General features: G+C 47.0%; 1 protein-coding gene and 1 long non-coding RNA gene across 22 annotated transcripts in view; both read left to right on the forward strand.

The window, feature by feature from the left end:
• The first annotated feature begins 314 nt into the window (after positions 1 to 314).
• On the forward strand, positions 315 to 21,640 carry LOC146766239 (uncharacterized). 2 transcript variants are annotated; one of them, XR_014958047.1, is made up of 3 exons: positions 315 to 7,029; positions 13,351 to 15,606; positions 17,801 to 21,640. It is a non-coding gene; the product is annotated as an uncharacterized LOC146766239 (long non-coding RNA). The 2 variants fall into 2 exon arrangements; XR_014958048.1 differs by having other exon boundaries at positions 2,029 to 7,029; positions 15,400 to 15,606.
• A 476-nt stretch (positions 21,641 to 22,116) lies between these two features.
• MAGI1 (membrane associated guanylate kinase, WW and PDZ domain containing 1) overlaps positions 22,117 to 22,467 on the forward strand; it is a 332,520-nt gene continuing 332,169 nt past the window's right edge. For 8 of the 20 annotated variants that reach the window (XM_021551125.3, XM_021551026.3, XM_021551052.3 and 5 more), the window contains exon 1: positions 22,118 to 22,456. In XM_021551125.3, the coding sequence (XP_021406800.2) occupies positions 22,171 to 22,456 (286 nt within the window). In that variant the 5' untranslated portion in view covers positions 22,118 to 22,170. Of the gene's footprint in view, positions 22,457 to 22,467 lie in introns of all 20 variants that reach the window. The other 12 variants (XM_021551135.3, XM_021551044.3, XM_021551090.3 and 9 more) reach the window with 3 other exon arrangements.

Consider the following 22,467-nt stretch of genomic DNA (forward strand, 5'->3'; position numbering starts at 1 on the left):
TTCCTTCATGAAGTCAGATAACTCCAAACATGAAAATTCCTCTTTGTCTCCTAGAGCAGCTGCTTCATTTAGGTAATTCAGACACCTCCATTCCTGCTCTGTGGGATGCTAATGGCTGGAGATGCTTTGCAGAGGGGCTGAGTCCCAGCACATGCTGAGTCCCACCTGTGCCAGCTCCCCTGTGCGCCCTGACTGTGACTGCCTGCCTGGGGAGGGAGATTTGGGAAGCCCAGAAACCTCCCTGCTCTTCATTTGCTTTGTTTCTGTGCATGCTGCTGCAGAGGGAAAAACCATCAAGCCTTTCAGAGGGAGCAGGGATCAATGCCACACGGATCAATTCAGCAGCTGGGAAACTTTGGGTGAGAGTGGAATACTGTGGGTGCTTCCAGCTAGGTTTCATTCAAGTCCTGATACAGAGGTTTTAGTACGATGCCAATTTTATCTTGAATTGTCTGACAGCTCCTCTTTGTGAACAGAAGCAATATTGACAGAATGGTACTTTTTGAAAGGTGAGTGATTTCTTTTTTTCCTTAGAGAAAACACACTCCATGTGTAATGGGATGACACTGTTTCTTTTCCTTCTGAACTAAGGCTGCTTAAAATGAAAGTCTGGGAGCTGGTTTTCATTACAGTCATGGCTTTGAGTTTTCTGGGAAAATAGGTATTAGCTATAGGATCTGAGGCCATGCTATTTTAGGGAGGTTCCCCTTGGAGTTACTGTTCAGGTGCCTGCTCTGAGAAGCTCCATGGAACACGTGCCCTGGGCAACTCCTGGCTAAATCCCAAGGGTCCTTGGCGAGAAAGGACAAAAATCATTGCATTTTAATGGGGCTCACCTTAATTATTCTCTTTAGTTGAAGGGGACCCTTCACATTCCCACTTCCTGGGTTCTCAAAATCTGCATCCTAAATCCCAGCCTGCTGTCCCCCAGACAGAGAAAACTGTTTATGCTGGGAAAAAAAAATCTGACAACCATTAATTTCTCTGCTAGGCTCCTTTTTCCTTCATCATATAATTTTTTTCACATCTTGTCATTCAGCAGCAAGGAATGAGCAGCTATCAATGAGTCCTAAAATCACAGTATGATGTCAAATCACAAAGGCAGTGTGGCTGTGTCACCTCTGCAACTTGGAAAGGGTGGGGGGTGTCAGTGGACACTCAATTTCCACCCACCTCTTCTGCCTGCAGCAGGGAGCTGCTTCCCTTGTGAGGGGCAGATAATGGGAATACTCAACACTCTGTTACACAATGCTCTGACATGTTCTGCCTAAACTCAACGAGATCCAGAGATAGAAAAGTCAGTGTCATAACAAAGACTGTAATTAAAGTTATGGTCAGATTGAATCCATTACATCTCTCCCAAGTACCCAGTATTGATTTCAGCCCCAGCCCCAGGGATATGTAGTCTGATACCTCTGTAATCCTGCTAGCAGAGGCCTAAGCCCATTGCACATGCCATTTGTGTGGCTTAAGCCCAAGAAAATGCTTCCAACCAGCTTCAGCTCTGTAGGATTCCTGTTTTATTGACTCTGAGCAAACGCAAGCAAGCGGAAGCTGTATCTGCCACAAGGAAGATGGCTTTGGAGACACCAGCTGTGAATAGAAGGCAAAGGGCTATTTTGGCTGTATTTTTGTGTTGGCATAAAACTGCAGCAGATTGCATTATTCAGTGGTTAATGTAATGTTAATGCAGCCCCATAGCTGGGGGCGAGAGAACTTAAGGTTTAATCATTTTGTAATGCACTTACATTGCCCGTTTTAGATTTGTCAGCTGTCATAAATGAACTGCAGTTTTATCCCAGGACTATATATAGAATTACTATTTATATATTTTTTCATCTGCAGCTTATGCAGTTTAAATGGAAAAAAAAAAAAAAAAAAAAAAGGGGGGGAGAGGAAAGAGCCAGGATGGAGCAAGGGGGGATGCGCTTTTGGCTGTGCTCTGTTCAGAGAATTCCTCAGGGCCTCCCCAGGAAAGTGCTGCCTTCACCTAAGCCTCGGCTTAGGTGGTTGACATTTTCAATAAAACAACACCCATTTTCAGCAGACTTTTAAAGCTGTGGGGAGTGAGGCACAGAAACATTGCGTGTGAAAATGCAGCCACATAGAAATGGCAGTTGGTGAACTTCTGCTTTGTGTCTCACGGATCTATCATCCATAAGAACCTCACCCCAGGAAATCCCCTCCCATGGCATCACTCCTCACCAGTTTTTATTGAAAAACCATAATATCCTTTTGCATTCTAAATTCTGACTAGAAGCCACCCACGTTACAGCTTTTTGTATACATATTTTTAGCAGTTCTCAAACAAAGACAATTCCTCCTTGGACTGCTGCGTCCTGCTGCTTTCCCCACTGCGGCTCCTCACAGCATCACTGGAGATCTCGTGGCGTGTTGCAGACTGCCCAAGTGCTGATTAATGTCCTTGCCAGGAAAAGAAAGAAGGGGTTTGAAAAAGGATTCGTGTCTCCTATCAACTCAAAGTACCTGAATGTGTTTGCTTTTTTGGGGCAGCCATTTGGAAAAAAAATCTGAGGGAAACTTGAGAAAGTAGAACATCCTGCTGGTCTTAAATTCCAAATATTCCCATTGTCTCCTCTTTTAGTCAAATTTTTACTCTGAAAGTGATTTCTGTAGGGAGTTTTGCCTTGACTGTTCTTTCCACTGCTACATCCTACAGGCCAAAGGAATTCTTTTCTCCAGTAATAATAATCGATGTTTTTCAAGAAGCAAGAATAGTCCTGTTTTCATCCATAGCATTTACCTACAAAGAACATGATAATTTATACAGCAAATGCAGCCTGTGCTTCCTGCTGGACAGCCTGATTTATCGACTGTGCATCTGTTTCATATAAAGTGCCCAGAGCAGAACAAAAACTTCCATTCTAGTAAAACCAGGACAGTTTCTCCAGTTTTCAATAAATCATGTTCTACCTGTGGGATACCTTGTTAACGACTATACACTAAATCCAGAGGGGGTTTTCCTTTTTCTTTTTTTTTTCCCTCTTTCCTTTCTTTTATTTTTAACTATCCATCCCAAATATTCTGACTTTCTGGGGCCCATTTTAATACCCTTGTTGCCCAGGTAAAACTTCTCATTTCTGAGAGAGTTTGGCATTAATAAACTGGCTACATCAAATATCTCATTAGTAACACACATCTCATAAACCAACCTCATAAAACCACGAGGCAAAATCTTCCTTTATTCTGTTTGTAGTTTACATCTTTGCCTTTACCCAGCCAACTTTTTTCTGCACAGGATGCAGCTGAATTTCCATTAAGGAGCCTGATTTCTATATCCAAGGAAAATACCTGGATCCCCTCTATGGAAAAAGCTTCCTTAGGATCATAGGATGGTTTGTGTTGGAAGAGAGGCAGAGAAGAGCTGCTAAGCAGGACAGTGGAGGAAGTGAAGAGACTGACATCTATGGAGGAGTGGGATGAAATTCCAGGAGAAAATGCTGTTCCCCCTCTGAGCCCATGCCTTCCTGGAGGAGATCCCAGCCCCACATCTCCCCTCCCTGAGCACAGCCAGCACAGCCTTTGCACAGGGAATGGCTCCTCACTTCTGCTGCCAAGCTCTCACTTTGAATCTTCAGCACCAACTTTCCCCAAACCACCTGAGGTTTTAGGAAACTGAAAGATGGGAGAAAATCCATGTTCCCAGTGCAGCTCCTCTGAAAATGTGTAAGTGCTGCCAACCCAGGCCCAGGGGGCCTGTGTCTATCAAAGGCACTGATACAAAGCCAAAATCTTCGTTTGAAGATTTAAATTGATGTAACTGGGAGTAGAAATTGTTTTTTTACTGAGGGCATAATTCATGCAGGAGGATGCTTATAGCATCCAAAAGGCTTTAAGCTAGTGTTACAGTACTGACAGCGAAGTACAGAGGTGTCTGGGGAGAGGGGAGTACATTCCTGTAAAACACAACCACAGGGAGCTGTGGCAGAGCTGGATCCCATTTCCTGCCCTGTGGACTGGAGCCTCACTGCCTCTGCATCCCCTTATCCCCCTGGTGAGCCCCAGCCAGGCCAGCAGTTCCTCAGCAGAGCTACAAGGTCTTTGCAGCAGCAGATCCCTCTCAGACCCAGAGTGTGCTGCCCTGAAGAGGCTCTGGGAAGCTGAGCTGGAGCACATGGCTCTGAGGCACACACTGCCTCTCATCTGGGGCTTTTCTGGGGACGACGGGGGTCTTGATTTCTGACAAGACCCCTTCTTCCCACTGCAATACAAACTGCCATGTGAAAACCTCACAGATGGGATGAGCCAAGTCCTTGACCCCGTTTCTTTGCTGCACGAAGCCAGGTGGTGCTTTTGCCAGTTTCTCGATTGCCAGTCAGGAATCAAACAGTTCCCTGACATTCAGTTGCCAGCCCTTTGTCCCTGGGCATAGTGCAAACCAAAGTCACCTTCCCAAGGGTTTGCCAGCTCTCGAGAGGTGCTGCTATTTCAGTGTTATCTGCAGGGCTGTTTGCTTTGCCCAGGTGATGTGTCACCTCGAGGACAGCCTGCATGTGACACCTGCATGTGACACTGCTCTGCAGGGACACGAGAGGCCCTGGGGCTGAGGACACCTTGCTCTGCTCCCTCCTCTTCTCCTCAGGCTCCAGCTCACCCTGAGCTCCCAGGACGCCTGGCAGCAGCACAGTGTGGCCATGGTGCCATCTTGGGCTTCTTCCTCCAAGGAATTCTTTCCAAAACACTTTGGTCTGTGGTGGGTGCATCTATCCAGTGTTTTATAAGGACAGTTTCTATTTCAGCCTTTCTTCAGCTGTTTAGTCTTTCTGATGCCTTTGCCAGTCTGGCCAGGGCTGACTTTGGCCCCTGATAGAAACTTCTCCATTAATCAGAGATTTGCCTCAGTGGCAGGGTTGTTCTGACTTATAATTAAGTTTACAGTCTCTAATTAAATTGATTTGAGATCCTGGGGTGGAAGGCCCTTTCAGAGAAATCATATATTAAAAATTTAAGCTTTTTGCTCCAACAACATTTTTGTGTAAGACTAATTTTAACATCTAGACATGAAGGATGAGTAATCCTTTCTCAGGCTTTGGCAATGTTAGCTGAAGCTTCTTCTCATTCACTTTTATCAGAGAAACAATAAAAATTTGCTAATCACCTTGACAAAGGTACATATGCCAGGGTGTAATATTTGGCAACCATACACAGCCAGGATCAAAAAGAATAAGGTTGCTGGACTGAGGAGGTGTGTGAGACCCAGACTCAACTGTTTTGTCCCTCTTCCTGTGGTGGTTTTTAATCCCAACACCCAGATAATTAATAGGAGATGTTTGAGAGGGTGTCTCATATCCCACTCCTGAGTCAGTCACTTTGAGCAGGCTGTGTGCACATCATCCTCAGTCAGATAAACTTTATAACTTCATTTCTTGAGACTCAATCAACCAAATCAAATATTTCCTGTGGAAGATTTGATTAAATGTCATTAAGATGTGGCAGAGAAACTTTCAAAATTATGAAAATTGACCAACGCACTCTCCTTGCTTTTGTATGTCAAAGTTATCTTAAATCTTAATAAACCCTAATCAATGCCTACTTTATACTCACACACAAAACAACCCTTCAAGGGCCTCCCTTGGGGGACTTTAAAGGGTGTTTGAGGTCAGACCAGGTCCTTACATGCTGTTTCCTCCAGGGCCAACTGCACATTTGTTCACTTTTAGTCCTAGAGAGCAGGGAACCTCATTACCTTTGTGCCCTGCTTTTTGTTACAGCTTTTTGTGATGGGAACTGAGCCACCCCTTTGTCATTTTGAGGGTCCACTGAAACATTATCTCCCCAGTCTTGTCTTTGGAGAAATGCTGAGGGTGTGACTGATACCTCATTTGAGATCACTAAGATAATGAGAAGAAGAGGTGTGGATTCAGATGTAAGATACAGAACTGTGATGCTCCTGTTCTGCTCCACTTGGTCAATTAATAACAATAATAATAATAATAATAATAATAAATACCTGGACAATTTAAAAATGCTGTTTGATTGGTTGTATCATTTATGGTAACTGAGAAAACTTGATCCCCTCCAAGACTCTTGCCTTTAGAAATCAGTAAAATGCAACAGATGAAGGACTGGGAGGGTCATGGATTTTTAACTGGGAGATATTTTTTCCCCCAAAGTAACGATGACTTATTGAAAATTATTTTTTCACCTTGAAAAGAGATGTTTTGATAAAGCTTTTTTAACACCCTGAAATGTTTTTGATGTTTAAAATGGAATTGCTTTCCAGATATGCAAGCAGAACCACATTCTTGATGTTAAAAAGTAAAATAATTATAAAACTGAATTATAATTTGGCCAGAGAGGAAACAAGAAACATCTCAAACTAATGTAAGCAGATTCAGGATGGACCTTGTCTGAATTTTCTTTCAGTTTTCAGTTTTTATTCCTTTTGTCCTAAGCTAAAACAGAGAAATATTTCAGAATCTGCCACATGCAAAACCATTTCCTTGCCCAGCTCTAATTGCTCAATTGAATTATTTGCAGACAGATCACAACTCCCTTCAATGAATCAGTTCCATGAAGGCTGTTTTTCCCCAGTCCCTGACCCATAGCTCATTCATGGAGCTCATGCTTGTGCTGATTTAATTTAGTTCACGTGGCCTGGGAGGTTTTCCTGTTTGCACAGGCCCTCACTTAAACTCAGGATTTGCATACAGCTTCTAATTCTCCCTTAAATTCACCCTTCCACCCTTTTCTGCCTCTGACCTCCCATGTGGGATGAATCCATGTGGGAAACTGATGCACGAGGAGCACAAACCCAGCTGGGATGAATTTGTTTAAAAAGCTGGGAGGACTTTCACTGAGGTTTTTTTGGAATTGCTCACCCAGTCCTAATTACTTTATAAATTTAATGGAGTTAATTCTGGCCACTGGGTGTGGGGTATAAAAGCAGCACAGAGTTACAAAACCTCATCTCTTGGCACAGGGAATGTGCTGAGGAGGAAAATGAGCAGGGAAGAGCCCTCATGCAAGTGAGATTTCAGGCTCCTCTGCAAGAAGTTGGAAGCCAAGGTGATGTTCCTGAAAATTTTTGAATTTCAACTCCCATAAGCCACTAAGGTGGTAAGGAACCGGGTTTTTGTTGTTGTTGTTTTGGTCTGCTCCTTTGCTCACAAGAGCTGATTACTGGAAACTGCAAGAAAATCAGGGCTGCCAAGATATCTCAGTGGTTCATGAAGAACTGTTGTGTTTGGTTGTTTTGTGAGATTTTTGTCTTTGTGTTTCTTGTTTACTTGCTTTTGTAGGGTTGCTATAAATTGCAGTTTAGGGTAAATCTGTAATTTTTCTGTTCCTCTGTCAGTGGAAGAAATCTTTAAGTATGTTAAACCTTTCTGCTGCTGATTACTGCAGGGATTTTTACTGCAAGATAAATCTGCACTTTACAAACAGGAATGCTGTCCAGGTGGATATTTCGGAAATGCATCAAAGGCTATATCTGATAATGTTCTCCTCAACTGAAGGTGACAATAATTATAGAAAAGAAATGGGTCTACTTCTGTGCATATATTAATTTCTCTGGTCAAACCAAGATTCTGAAGAACAAAATACTAAAATTGTTTAAGATGAGGCTTAACAGTCAATCAGCCAAATTCCTTTTGTGTCTCTTACCTGCTCACCCAGAAACAGATTATAATCTGCTTTTGTACATGGATAAGAAAAGTGAGGAGCGGGGTAATTCACAGAAAAAAAAAATATATTTGCAAAATACCTTTTCTTGCAGTGTTGCCTACAGAGTCTGCAGTTTAACTGCTAAAAAAACCCCTTCAGAGGCTGGCCTGGTGCAAAGGAAGGTTGTGCTGCCCCAGGCCATGAACAGGCTCTGCCTCTGGTCTGTCCCCTGCTCTGGTCTCAGTTACTGTAAGCAAAGCCCCAGCAGCCAATTCACCAAATTAACTTTGGAGAGATCTGGCTTCATTTCTAGTTCTTTAAGCACCAGGGCTGTCATTTAACAGAGTTTGTTGTGGATCAGCTCAGACTGGGTTGGGCAGTCCTTGGCCACACCAGGGCAGCTGCAGAGAATAAAGAGCCCAACCATAGCTCAGAGTGCAAAGGGGAGCAATAAAACCTTATCAAGAAGGAATCACACACACCTAATGAGAATCAGATGCAGCATAAAGAGGCCATGGGCATGCTCTTATCCAGATGCACAGGGAATTATGTACATAAACAGTGGATCATTTGGTTTTACATCTTATTTTTCATCCAAAACTTCAGGGAGAAATGACTTGGTTACTGGAAGTGGGAAATTTTTCCTACTGTAGCATTTGGGGATTGCTCCCACAGAGCTTGGGGTGATGGAGCTGCCCTGGGGGACCTGACACCTCCACTCAAAGTGCTCTGGAACAAACATCACAAAGTCCCCTGAGCAAAGTGCCCAGCTCTGGCTGGGACCCTGCACATGAGAAGTCTCTGGGGCAGGAGAGCTGAGCCAGAGTCCCCTGGGGCTGGGCAGTGCTGGCGTGGGGCTGTGGCCTCTCAGCACAGAAGGTGCTGCAGCTGGAGCTGTGCCATGGACCACGTGCAGAGGTGGCTTTGGATTCAGTCCAGGGGCTGAAGGAAGGTTCTGCCTGCTGTGCTTCCTGCTCTTGGTGTTCTGGTTTCCAGGCTGGAGGGTCAGAAGGCTGCAGTGCATCAGTGGAGATTGGCTTCCCACATGAAAAGGAAGCTGCTTTCAGCTTCGCCTGCCTTGTGGTTGCAGATATGACTGCACTTGTTGTGATAAATGCAGGAAACTAAATACAAAGGGAAGGGTGGCTGTCAGTCAGCACAGAAGGCTGGAAGGGTGATGATGGTGTTGAGTCTTGCTTGGCCTTAGTGAGGTACATAAAGCTGGGCAAGTTGCAGAAAGCTCTTGCCTTTGAAATGAAACATGTCTTGGGCTTCACCTCTGGGTGCAAGGTCCCACAAAGGGGACTGGTTTGATGTAATGGAATTATGTCTCTTCTGAGGCTGTTTGAGGCTGCCTGACTTGTTCCCAGGATTGACATTCCCAATCTGGTTTAAGAGGGCTCAGTCTAACCCCTGCACTGCAAAAGTCATTTCACTCAGGGGGCCTGACAACGATGAGATTTGTTCTCCCCGTGGATCCAAACCTGCCTGACAACCTCATTCCTCTCCACCACAGGCTGACTTCCCAAAACCCCTCTCTGACATGCTCTGAGCCAGCCCTGAGCTGTGTGTTGCCACCAGCCCTCCTGCCAGGAAGGCTTTTTGCCGTGTGCTGGTGCAGAGCAGTCAGTGCTGCTTGGAGAGAAGAATTATGTGTTTGGGCAGATCTGCAGGACTGTAAATGCTGCTGCTTCTCACTGGGAAAGTGATGCCCTCAGAGATCTGGCCCTCTGTTTCCCATGTATTTTGGTGTGAAATCCTTTTCCAAGGATGCATCTTGCCAGTGTCTGTGCTCCAGGAGCACCACAGGAAAACCAGCCCCTGCTGCTGTTACCCAGAGGGGAGCCCAGCATCCAGCAGAACCCAGCTCCATTACTGCCAGAGCAATGTAGTTGAACCAGAATTGTGTTAATTACCTACTTACCTGTGAAAAACCTTAAGGTTCAGGATTAAGGGCAAAGAAATTATTACTCAGGGGATATTTTAATGAGCAGAAAAACCCATACTTTGTTTCACAAGTCACTTTTTTAACATTAAAACTTCCTGGACTTATAATTAGAAATGTAATGTTTTGTGAACTGCAGCTGTTCAAAAACTATGGGGGAAATGGTTTATTTCTCAGCTGCCCTCTTGCTTAATGAATCCTCTCAGGTTTATTTTCCAGTGGTTAATAGCACAGCACTTATGCCCACTCTGTCTCAAAGAGGAATTTTAAATCTATAGGGCACTTCTAATTGTTTTACATACATATGTATAAATTCAGGCAGACAGTGAACCATAACTGATGCAAGTGTTTGGCTGTTTGGGAGCAGAGAAGAGAGTGAAGGAAAGGCAGGCAGTGTGGGGTCCATGGGCCCCCCAAGGACTGTCACCCTCCTGGCTCATGGGAGCCAGTCTGACAGGCAGGGTGGCGTGGGGGGACATTCTCAGGGCAAGGACTGTCTCTTCCAGAGGCCATGGCACCATGCAAAACACTTAATAAATGACACAACTTAGAGGCAATTAGGTAATTGTACCTCTCTGCTGTACTCCTGAGCTCAGCACACACTCCAAGCTCTCAGGCTTAGGCAGGTGTTACCTTGATCTCTGTAAAGCTGAGTTTTTGGAAGGGTCTTTTTATTACATGTTTTTTTCCTTCTCTTTAAGTCCAGAAACTGTGGCAGGAGAGCTGCTGGCTGTTTGCTGCTCCTCCTGAGGGCACCCAGCCACTCTGCCCTTCCAAATATCCACAGCCCATGCCATGCCAGGGGATCATTTTAATGCACAGCACTCCCCATTTCAGGGGTAAATGCACATATGGGGTGAGGCTTGGGGCATGGTGAGACACCTCCCTTACAGTGCTGTGGCAGACAGCACCACTGAAAGAAGCTGCACAGGGAGGAAAGAATCAGAAATAGCAACCAAGAGGCTGGGTATAGCTTCAGACTGCCTCCTCATTAATCTCAGAGCAAAATCACTTAAAATAATCCTGACCTGGCCTTCCCCATCCATTTACAAGAGGCTGTCTAATTGTTCCTGTTCCATGGCAAAGGACCGTGGGCTGCCTGGCTCTCCAGTGAGCTGGGCTCATAAAAGAAAGGCTGATGGGGATTGGACTTGGCACTTTGGAGCCCTGATGAGTATTTGGCAGGGAAAAGGTGCTCATCTGAGCTGGGTGGATTGCAGGAGGACACATTTTTGTGTCTGGTTGTGCACTCTTTTCGCCCTTGAGAGAAGCAGGTGTAAGGGAGAGGTGTCTAGCAAGAAGGCAGCAGCACAACGAGCCTGAAGGATGCTGGCTGCAGGAGGAAGCTTGCAACCAAAGTAGGTTTCTCCAATCTGGGATCTGGGTTTTTAAGTGCAGAAGCTGGCTCCTCAGTGGAAACATTTGGGGAACAGCTGGTATCAGCTATCACAGCTCCTCCTTGTCCATGGGGATGGATTGCACTGCTGTAAATCACTGCCTTGGCAGCAGTCCCTGTTCACACCCCAAGCCTTGGTAAAATCGTAGGCTGGGAGTGGAAGTTGTGGAGAATCAATCCTGGCTTTATGCCACCTGGGAGTGAAGGCAATCCTTGGGTACCATTGGGTGAACTATCTGGGAGGTTTTTACTGCCTGAGAAGTGGTTGTGAGGGACAAGCAAATTTAGATCTAACCCACATGATCTACATATAGCAAAAATCCAGATACACCCAGAAGGGAAATTAGGACAACAGAAGTTGATGGGCTGAAAACTTAATTAACATGTTGAAAATGTTGACCTGATCTCAGGCTTTTTTCCTTTTTCTTTTCCTTTGTTGCTATTGGTTTGGTTTTCAATATTGCTACTTAGGATAAATTTTGCTCTGAAAATACAAATAAATTATATCAGCAACATGTCAAGATAATGTGTTAATTCTGTTGCAACACAGTGGAAACACACTATAACAGAATTCCCCCCATGTACCTTCCTCTGGTTTACTCTGGGGCTCAGCTAATATTCTTGCAGCCCTGTAGCTTCAAGAAAGCAAATAACAATCTAAAAGTTTTCTCTTTATTGCATTCATCTGTTGTGCTGGGATGAGGAGCAGCTCCTTGTGATACACTTGGAATAACACATCTGCTGCTGTGTTATTCTATTCTGTGTTACATCCCAGCCCTTCCCTTGCTTTCCATGGCAAGCAAGAAACAGAATGACAAATAAAGCCATGGTTGCCATTGTCGGTGCCAGCTTCTTTTGCTGCAGGCTGGATGAAATATCCACACAATCATGGCACCATCCCATATTTATTTTAAAATATTAAACTATTTATAATGGAGGGGTCATCAGCATGCTGCATTCATTAGCCAGGGCTCCAGGGAAGAGATGGCAGCACACGAAGAACACAAACAGGCTCTACACAAAAGGAGCAAAGAAGCATCCTTTGGAAATGTCAGTGCTGAGCAGCAATTAAAACCAGCAAAAGTTAAAATACAGGGAATTCCAATAGTCTGAGTACAGCAGCCAGTCCTGAATGTCAGGGAACCTACGGTGGGATTCCCATGGATGTAAGGATAGGTGCACAGTAAATCATGAATGGGTTTTCTTTATGAAAAGAGGAATTAAATTGCTGCCTATGTGGAGAACCAGCAGTGCTGGAGGCAGGCAGGTGTGCTGCAGGTTGGAGAGGGAGACAGGGCTGGGTTCATGCCAGGGCTGCATCCTGCAGGATGCTGAGCTTCTCTCTGAACTGTGGGGAGGCTGCCAAGCTGCACACAGGTGAGTGTGAGGTTTCTGCCAGGAGCAGGCTGGAAAACATCACTTGAGGGGAAGGGACTGCTCTGCATGACGTGGTGTGAGCCCAGCATTGGCTCAGGCTGCTCGGAAATGGCCATTTGACCTTGCAAAGCACTTCTGGGCATCTCAGGGCAAGTGGTGTTAGAGTCAATGCATAAAAGGAGGGAGTGGGGGATGTACTCTCTTGTGGGAAATGTTTCTGAGCAAAAAAGTGTTTGTCCAGTAACTCCATTTGAAGTTACTCCATGCTATTGCAGTGATTTTATAGCTCTTAGTCCCCTTCACTCCATCTCCCACTGGAATCTGTTCAGGAGGGTTGTTACTCCTCGTGCCATTCCATCCCTCCTGATTTTGCATGCAGAGAAATGCTACTGTGGTCTTGAAGCTTGCAATTAGGATAATGAACTGAAAGAGGTCAGAAGAGATGAAATATTCATTTTTGGCCTTCCATGCCCTTTCAGGAATTAATTTACATTGGGCAGTTATGTGGTACTTTTCCTTTTATATTTTCTTTTCTCATTCTTTTTTAAAATAGACATGGATCACATCCAAAACTCAAAGTGCTCAGATGGGCTTTGGAGCTGTCCCTGGCTCTTTATACTTCCCATTTTCCAGGCTGCCTTCTGAAAATGTATTTTTTAGAGGTTTCTCACTCCAATTTTCCCGTTACCTGCCCACAGGACTATAATGTTTTTAGTGACAGCAGAATTGCAGCTGGTGCAAAGTGGCCAAAACAAAACTAGGAATTATATTTCCCTTCCTTCACCTCAGGGTCTTCCACCTCCCTGATTTCTGCCTTTGCTCTTTCTTCCCTCTGCCCTGAAACTCCCCTAAACATTTCCCAGATTTTAGCAATCCCTGCAGGCACAGAAAGAATGATCCTTAATTCCCAATTTCCATTCTGCTGCTGGTCTCAGGGCTTTTTATTTCAATGCAGAATTATACAGAAATTCCTTCGGGGACTTTTCACATCCATATTTCCTTGTAGCTCTGCTGCTGAATCATCTAGGAACTGAAACTTGCTTGGCTGGAGAGCAACGTGTTTTTATAAATTATCGACATGCTGAAATTGGCCCTGGTCCAAGGCAAGCCTTCTACTTTGCTAATGTGCCTTGGGTCTAATCCCCATCACAGTGAGGAGGATGAAGATGACTCATCTCCAGCCGGAAAGGCTGGATCCAGGACCTAGTGACACATATGGGAGGTGGAAACTGGGAACAGATATGCCAGGAGCGGATTTGTAGCCAACACAGAGCTGCAAACACAACTCTGTTGGTTCAGATGTTGTCTCCAAAGACTCACTGGGGAGCAACAGCTCCCAGGAGCAAGTAATTCACTGCAGGAGCTCTGATGGGCTTGTTTATCCCAGTTCTGGATCTCTGCTGGGCAGTGGACTGTGTCTGTCGTTGTACAACACAATTCTCTTTCTGTGGATCTGGATCTTCACCTAAAAACTTGTTTGATTCAAGTCAGGAGTTTTAAGACTTTATTCTACAGCAATAAAAAAAAGAAATGAGCCTGGCAGTAAAAGGGTGTTGAGGGATGGATGGAGATATGGTGTCCATCCATACGTGGTGCTGCATGGATGGATTTATTGCCCAGGCTTTTGTGCAGTGCTCCTGGGGCTGTGGAAAGGCTCCATGACGTCATGCTGAGAACTGGGAGTTGAGCTGCTCCTGCTGTGGGATGGGAGCAATATCCTGATTTATCCCTGCTGCGGTGGCTGCCTGCGCAGGCCTGGCAGAGCTGTGCAGTGGATGCCATGACCTCTGTGGGCAGAGCAGGAAGGTGGAGCTGCTTCCTCTCGGAGCCTGCCTGCCAGGGACGTGATTCAGATTTTACAGCTAATTGACTGCACTGATCTTGCTGCCAGAAAAGGATAATGTTCAATGAGTCGCTTGTCTTTCAATAGCTGCTGTCCGAAACTCTGTGTGCACCTTATAAAACCAGTCCTGTGACTTGGCTGACTGGTTGCTCAGGGGCACAGACTCTCCCACGACCCCCTCTTTCTCTTTTCCCTGCTTCTCTGAGCCCTGCAAGCAGTGCCTCACCTAGGCTATGTGCTGTGTGACTCAAAGACAGGATTTGATGCGATTCCTCTGTATCTTTCTGTTTAAAGCCTTGCTCCACAGAGGCTAATGAGCCTTTCCATTAGTGGAAACTAATGTCATCAGCCCCTGCTAGCAGGAGGAGATGGACTCCAAGCCAACCAAAACTGCTGGGGGCACTGGGTTTGAAGGGTTTGAAGGGTTTGAAGTCCCATTAGCCCCAGAACCCTTGTGCTGAGGGCTGGGTGTTTTTGTAGACAGCGCTGAACCTGTGGCTGGAGGAGACAAGATAAGAAGCTCAAAAACGGGAAACAAAAACCCATCAGCCCATCCCACAGTGAATGCAGTGAGGAAGGAAATTCAGGGAACTTGTAAATGCCACTCTAAGGAGACCAGCATGTGCTGCTGCTGCTGCTTTCCCCTCGGCCTGCTCATCTTTCACCAGAGTTCATTTGTTAACACTTCTTCCCCACGCTGGCACCCAGCAGAGCCACCGCGGAGCTGGCTTTCATCCCTGCCCATGCCGGGGAGCGACGCCAGCTCCAGGATACTGCCCGCCATACTTCGGGGATGATGCTTGGAAAACATGGAACAAACAATGCTGTAGGAATAACTGAGCCCACAGACACTCAGGGAGAGCCGTTCCCATGATGTTTGCTCAGCCCCTGCCTGATTTAGCACACAGGAGGGGCTGGCGAATCACTCAGTGAGACGTGCTAATTCGGGCCTGCAGTCCATGTGAAAGAACGGCGAGACGGGCTGGGCTGGGAGACAATGAGAGCTAATATTAGGACGCCAGGCAGGGAGTCAGGAATCCCAATCCCAGCTGATCTGCTCCCAGGCCCCAAATCCCTCTTTGGAGCTGTCTGGAGAAAAGGAGCATCTCCCTTTTTGTTCGGCCGGGTTAGCCCTGGGAGCCGTTTGTCCCCGCCAAGGCTGCTGGCTGTTATTGTGTATAAATAGTAATGATGATGATAATCTTTCCATAGGGGGTAAGGCATGCTGGGGTAGTGCCTCGTATCAAAGCTGCTGCTTTTGTTGGACCCAGCTCAGATGTGCAGTAGATGCTGCTTTAACATCACGATGCTCTTGTGGGACCAGCAAGCAAGAAGTTGATTGGGGATGTTTCTGCGAAGATACAACATCAGACACCGCCATGAATTCTTCTGCTTCGCTGCTTCAAAAAGCAAGATGGGGTTTGTATACCTTCCAAATCACAGAGTGATATCTCCTGGTGTGTTAATTGGCTCTGCTCCTGAGAATATTTGTGTGTGCTCAGCCTTACACATGTGGCCTGTCTGATGCCTGTAAATTACTCTCACGAGCAAAGTACAGCCAGGCCCCAGATGGCTGCAGGATCAGGCTGTGCTGTCTGTTGCTGCCTTCTCTTCTGCCTTTTGCCAGGATTGTAATTCTGACCCAGAGAGGGATTTCCCAGCTAGTCTTCACCATGAAGGAACAGCATATCAATACTGCTCCAAAGGAATTTCTTTTCCAAACTTTCAGCTTGTCCCATCATTGTGCCTTACTGCTACCTTTTTATTTCTTTTAATCTTGCTGAGGGTACTTGGAAAAACTTTTTGTGAGGATGAAATCAATTCTCTATTACAGAAATCTTTCCTCAACTCGGTGTTTTTATGAGGGAAAAGGTATTTTTGCTGTTTATACAGAATTTCTGTTGATATTCTGTGTATTGATTTTTTACTTTTGAGAAAAACAAACCCCTTCAAAGTGGAGCTGGTGGACAAGATACTGCACTGATGTGCCAGTTAGTTTCGGGAAGCTGAGCCTTTGTGGCTAGTTTTATTTTCAAACCAAATCACAAGATTTACAACTCAATTGTTTGAACCAGACTTTGCTATGGCTAGAGATGGGTTATTCCCAGCTTTTTCTTCCTGATCTTTTCCCACTTTTAAGCCATTAGACTTTAATACACATCCACCACAAGGGACTATGAACTTATTCAGCATGCAGCACATTTGAAAAGTGCAGACTTTGCCTGTTTATGGCACTGGAGAGACTTAAAGCAGAAATCTTTCCTGATACAGCTTTAGTTTTCAGGATTTTTAGGGGGAATGAATAGCAAGGGTTGTGTTCAAAATACATAGAGAAAATAGAAAGGTAAGGACTGGAGAGGTGAGGCAAAAGGGGAAGGACAGGGAACAGCATCTCCATAAGCGTCAGCAGAGCAGGGGTGCAGTTTTAGGATGCAGTGAGGCTCTTCTGTATCTGCAGAGAGAACAAGGGCAGTAAGAAAGGGGCAGAATGAGACTATTGAGCTGAAGCGAGTTTGGGTGAGTGTTGGTGCCTTGGGCAGTTGCACTGAGCTCTTGCATTACAAATCAGAGGTGAGCCCTTTTTCTTTTTCAAGCAGCAGAAGTGGAAAAGTGGAGGTTTATCAGCTGAGACAGGTGAATTGGGATAGTTTATCTTAGCAGAACACAGCTAGTGTCTACTGAGAAGTCTTTGGTGATAGTGTCTACTGAAGAGTCTTATTTAATGTGGAAACATTAAAATAGCAAAAAAAAAAAATTCCTGGGGAAGAATGTGACTTAAGACCCAATATCTACCAGACAAGGAGGAGGAATTTGTTTCTTCTGTAGCTTGATCATAGTCAGGAAAGACTAGAAAGAAAAATCTTTTTTTTTTTTTCTTTTCTTTTTGGAAATATTCCTGTGGGTATCAGAGACAACCACTCCAATAAAATCTGTCCCAAATGAACACTGTATTGACATTTCCTTCAAGTTTCTTTCAGAAAGTTGAAACATATGGCAGGCTTAGCTTCCCCTGAAAAGCCAATCTGATCCCTTCTCTAACCAAGAGGCTTTGCCTGCTCTGTGCCTGACTTCTTCAGATCTTTTCATGCCTGGCTCCCTCTATGCCAAAAAGCTCCACACACAACAATCCTACCCTGGAACAGAACAGCTTCTGCAGGGAAGATGTGCCTGAATGAAACAAATAAACCTGGGAGTGCTAGTGCTAATTAAAGTTAATGAAATCTACAATTTGTGATTGATTTTCTAGAATCTTGCTTTTGTAAAATGACTGGGCCCCCTGAGTCTGGTATCCTCACTCCCAGGTGGTCACTCTGACCCTTTGCTTCCACCCAATAAGTTCAACCACATCCCAACATACTCAGCCTATTCTGTGTTATTTAAGCCATAGGATATGACAGAGCATGTTTTATGGAGCCATTAATTTATGCTGTGGGTGACATTAACCACCCAAGAAGTATATTAATAGTCCTATAAAATATACCCCAGAGTGTCTTAATATGGTTATGAGATTGATCTTCAGCTTTATATTCCACTATGTGATATTATTGAAATAAATTGTAGAGGAAGGTGACATGAAGTCCCACTAAGGGGTGAATTTCCTTTTTCTTCCCAGCATCCTGTGGTCACATTCACTCTGAGCCAGCAGCCCTGGATGGAGCTCCAGCCACCCTGCTGCAAGAGGCTGGAAATGCCCTACACAGGGGCTGCATTTTGGGATGGACTTTGCTGGCCCAGCTCTGTCCCTGAGCAGGACCTGTCTGTGCTGGCTGGTCAGTAGCTTTCACCAGAGCTTCTCATGTCCTGACACTTGGAAGGTTTGCTGTAAATACAGGGTTTGTTCAGTACCTGGAGCTGGGTTATCTGCTGAAATGTTTGCCAGGGCCAGGACTCAAAGCAGCACCAGTCCATCTCCTCCTTGCTACCAGAGAGCAGCACCAGCCTGTTGAGAAAGCCTGGATGCTGCACAGAAAATTCTCCTCCAGTAAGAGTTAAGTGGGATTACTATAAAAACAATTCTTGTTTGGGAAATAACCACAATACATGGCTTTTCTACTAACAGATTCTGGTAGTGTGAGTGTGCCCACAGGAAACTTCAATGTCTGAGAAACTGGATCTTGTTTAAAATCTTTCTTCTCTCTTTTTTTTTTTTTTTCCCCAGGATCTATGTGCTGAGGCTTTCAAAGCCTTGAGGCCCATGATATCAAAGGTTTGGGGGTTTGGGGTTTATCTGGAAATTAACAGTAATTCTGCTGTATTAAATGAGCTGTACTTTCATTTGTACTCTTAATCATTGTCATCTTTATGCTCTCTGGTGGGAGTACATGGCTGTGAACTGCCATAAACCCACAACATTCTCAGTGACTAGACATGGTTTTCCATTCCAAAAAAAGTCAAACTGTGGTTTCCTCAAGTTTCAGTAGGAAAGCTGAGAGAATGAGTTGATGCATGGGAGAGCTTTGACCCATTTTAGAATCCAGGACACAGCACGAAATTTCAGAGACGTTTGAGACCAAGACCATGGGTCAGTATCCTATTTGAAAGAACCATTTGAGCTGTTGTATGTTTGTAGCAGGGCCCAAAGCATGCAGAGCACCTGCTGAAGGAGGAAGAAAGCAGCAGCCTTCTCATCCTGACAAATTAGCAGCTGCCAATGCATGGGTTGGAGTGGCTGTAGAAAAAAGAGTAAGGGAATCAGGCTCTGGTTAAAGGCCTGAGCCCACCCAAGTCAGTTTTCACAGCGCTGTCCTGGGCTGTGGGCTGGTGAAGAGCATGCAGACCTGCATGAGATGAGGCTGGACCAGCTGCTGCAGGTGAAGTAGGATGGCTGCAGTGAGCCATTCTCAGATGAGGAGTGTGCCCTGAGCTTCTCCCTGCCCCATGTTCATGTTCAGCTGTTCCACAGGTGAGTGCGTCTGAAGATTCCTTAATTACTCTTTGTGAAGTGCTTAGAGACCCTCACAAAAAGGAGAGTGTCATTATGAGAACTGCAGTTGTCAGAGATGAAGACAGTCTGTTAATCATTAAATCCATCCCCTGCAAAGCAGGACCACTGTCCCTGGGAGAGAGGCCAAGCTCTGCAATGAGAGGCAGTGCCAGGTTTGTATGCAGTAATCACCCAATTATCCATCAGCTGGTGTCAGGGACCCTTCTGGGCAGGAGCAGCCAGGCTCAGTTCTGTTAAAGGCTGACCAAGAGCTTCCTTTAATAGAGGTAGTTGGAGCAGCTGTGCCCTGAAATAATCTCCTTGCAGCAGTAAGGTGCAGTACAGTCACACAGCAATCAGGACAACAAAAAACCTTGGCTGTATTTGAGCTGATATAAGCAGTGCCAGCTTCCAGATTGACCACCTGGTTGCAACAAGGTGATAAAATGGTAGAAAATTGTCCAGGATAAAAATTGAAGTGAAAATCTGAAAATCAAGATGAAGTTCTGGCTGAGAGTTGCCAGTTTTGTTAATTGTCAGCAAGAACAATTTTGGGAACACAGTGGCCCAGACATGGGTACAGTGTTAGGATTACAATGGGGACAGCTCACTTTCATTACAGTTGCAGTGTTTGTAAGCAAACTGAAAAGGGCCCTTGGAAGTCTGTCATCTCATAAATTTTACTATCAAAACTTGTTTTTCCAAACAGTCTTTTCCAAAAATTTTTCCATGAGGCATGAGTAGTTCCGTAAGATCTATTCAGGGCAACCACAGCTCATGTGATGTTCACATGGAACCCAGATGATTTTTAGCTTAGCAGGGCTGTCACATAAGACATCCTGCAAAATGATGATGAAAATACGTCACACCCAGCTCTGGGCTGTGAACAAGGGGCTCCCTGCACCATGAGCTCACGTGTGTGACACAACTATCACCCAGAGAAAGCCTTCCCCACAAGCTATGCTGCTGTTCTGTAGGGTCTACAGACCTCTGGAGCATTTCTTGCCCAGGGGATCCAGCCTGATGACCTATCCACTCTTTGCTGGTGAAGGCACAGTAAAAAGCGTGCTGTCATCCTAAAAGTGACAAATGGGGCAGCTGGTTACTGAGCCAGCAAAAGCAGATGTGAGGCAGTTACTGCTGCTCAAACATAAGGGATCAGCACAGCTTTAAGGATGAAAACACATATGAAAGTTCCAAATGGAAAGAAACCTCTTGGAAGCAAGTGAGGGCTAGACAGAGCAGGTACATTGAACTTCACGAGTCCACTTCTACCCGGGAAGGCAGGCTCTGCCTCTCGGTTGGAAGGACTTTCCTGAGCTCTGTAATCCCATCTGCTTCCCGTGGGCAGAGGTGCCTGAGGCACAGGGGATGGAGCGGGGTCACTGCTGTGCTGTGTGACACTGGCCGAGCCTTCCATTCCCGTGCCGGGATGTGGCTGCCACTCGGGCCGGGGACTGCGCTCCCGCGGCGGCAGAGCAGCGTCCGCAGCGATGGAGTTCTACAGGACAGCCAGATGAGGGATTGCAGCTGGGGAAAGGAGCATGGAATGCAGGAGGTGAGGGAAGCACAGGCGTCGCAGCTCCATCCGGGACAGGTGCGAGGGCAGGGAAAGAATCCCGGTCGCCTCTGAGCTCTGTGCGCTGAGCCGGCTGATCAGCTGGGCCAGCATCAGACGATGTTAGGCTGAGCTGTTTCCCCGCGCAGCGATGCTCCCCGAGCCTGCCGCCCCTCCCGCATCCCGGATCTCCGCGGGACACGCTCGGCTGGGGGCATGAGCGATGAAAGAGCGAGGCGGGCAGCAGTGAAAGTCTGCGGGCTGTGCTGTCTGAGCACACATCAGTGCAGCACAGGCAGCCAGACCAGACTCTTTGTTTCCCTGTGTCACTCCTCAGTCCCGATTAGCGGCAAAATAGGGCACGCACACATCTGACAAGTGAATTCCGCGCTGGAAGGGGTTCGGTCATGCATAAGACTGCTGGAAATGAGGCCTGGCTTTCAGGTTTGGAAGCATGGAGCATGACCTGGAAGGGACAGCTGGTACGTGCACTCTTACTTTCCCGTTTTGAGTTTTGCACCAGTTCTGGGTAACTTTGAAGAGTTTTGGCGAAGGACAAACAAATGGATGCCCATCCCTTTCTCCAGCAGCCAGACCTCGCTATTAGTCTGTCCAGCTTCTAAACAACGAGGACAGGACAATGTGAAAACATGATTAATGTCTCAAATTCGAGCACTCAATCAAAAACCGGAGTGCAGAACTAAGAGTAGGAGAGACACTTTCACTCAGCCTCGCGCAAGCGCTTTGATACCATTTTAATGATGGGCTTGTGCAAGTTTTTCCTCGGGATTTGTATTTGCGTCCCCTCCTGTAACAACCACCTGGAAAGTGCAGGTAAGAAGTGGTTTGCAACTGGGAAAATCCTAGAAATCCTCTCGGGAAAGCAAAGATCTGCCGTCCCCTGCAATATGAGCATCCCCGGGGGCGCGGGGCAGAGCACCCGCGCTCCGGCCCGGCTCGGAGAACGAGGATTCCAGGCGGGGGGCTCCCCCTCGGCGCGGCCCGAGGGGCCCGGCGGCCGCTTCCCCCCGCGGGGAAGTTGTGCGCGGGAGCGGGCGGAGCCGGGGCCGCCGGCCGGGCCGTGCCGGGGGCGGGGAGCGGGCGGGGGCCGGGCCGTGCCGGGGCGGGCCGTGCCAGGGCGCCTGCGCCGGCGGCGCGGAGCGCGGCGGAGCGGGACGGACCGAACTGGAACAAAACAAACGCCGCTTTGTATCGCCCCAAAGGCTCCGCGCCCCGCGCAGCGCCCGCGGAGAGGGGGCGGCAACACCGCGCGGCTGCCGGATTTGCTTTTTCGGCGCTTTTGAATAATTTTTAATTTTAATTTTTTTTTTTTCTTAATAAGAGGGGAGAAGGGACGGCGCGGAGGGGCGGGCGGGGGGCGGTGCGCGCCCTCCGCGGGCGCGGAGCCGTGCGGGCGGTGATGGCCTGAGCGGGCGGCGGGTCCGCGCCCCCTGCGCACCTGCCGAGCGCGCTCCGCGGGCGCGGAGGGACGCGCAGCGCCATGTCGCGGGTCGTGCAGAAGAAGAACCACTGGTCCAGCCGGGTGCGGCAGTGCGCGCTGACCCGCGGGCCCGGCGGGCAGCTGGGCTTCGCCCTGCTCGGCGGCGCGGAGCACGGCGAGTTCCCGTACGCGGGCGCGGCGGCGGGGGACGGCGAGGCGGCGCTGAGCGAGGGCGAGCTGCTGCTGGAGGTGCAGGGGGTCCGCGTGTCGGGGCTGCCGCGCTACGACGTGCTGGAAGTGATCCGGAGCTGCAAGGACCCCGTCGTGGTGAAAGCCGTCCGACAAGGTGCGAGGGGG

Source organism: Lonchura striata, chromosome 12 (assembly GCF_050655825.1).
Source record: "Lonchura striata isolate lonStrDom1 chromosome 12, ASM5065582v1, whole genome shotgun sequence".
Taxonomy (NCBI): Eukaryota; Metazoa; Chordata; class Aves; order Passeriformes; family Estrildidae; genus Lonchura; species Lonchura striata.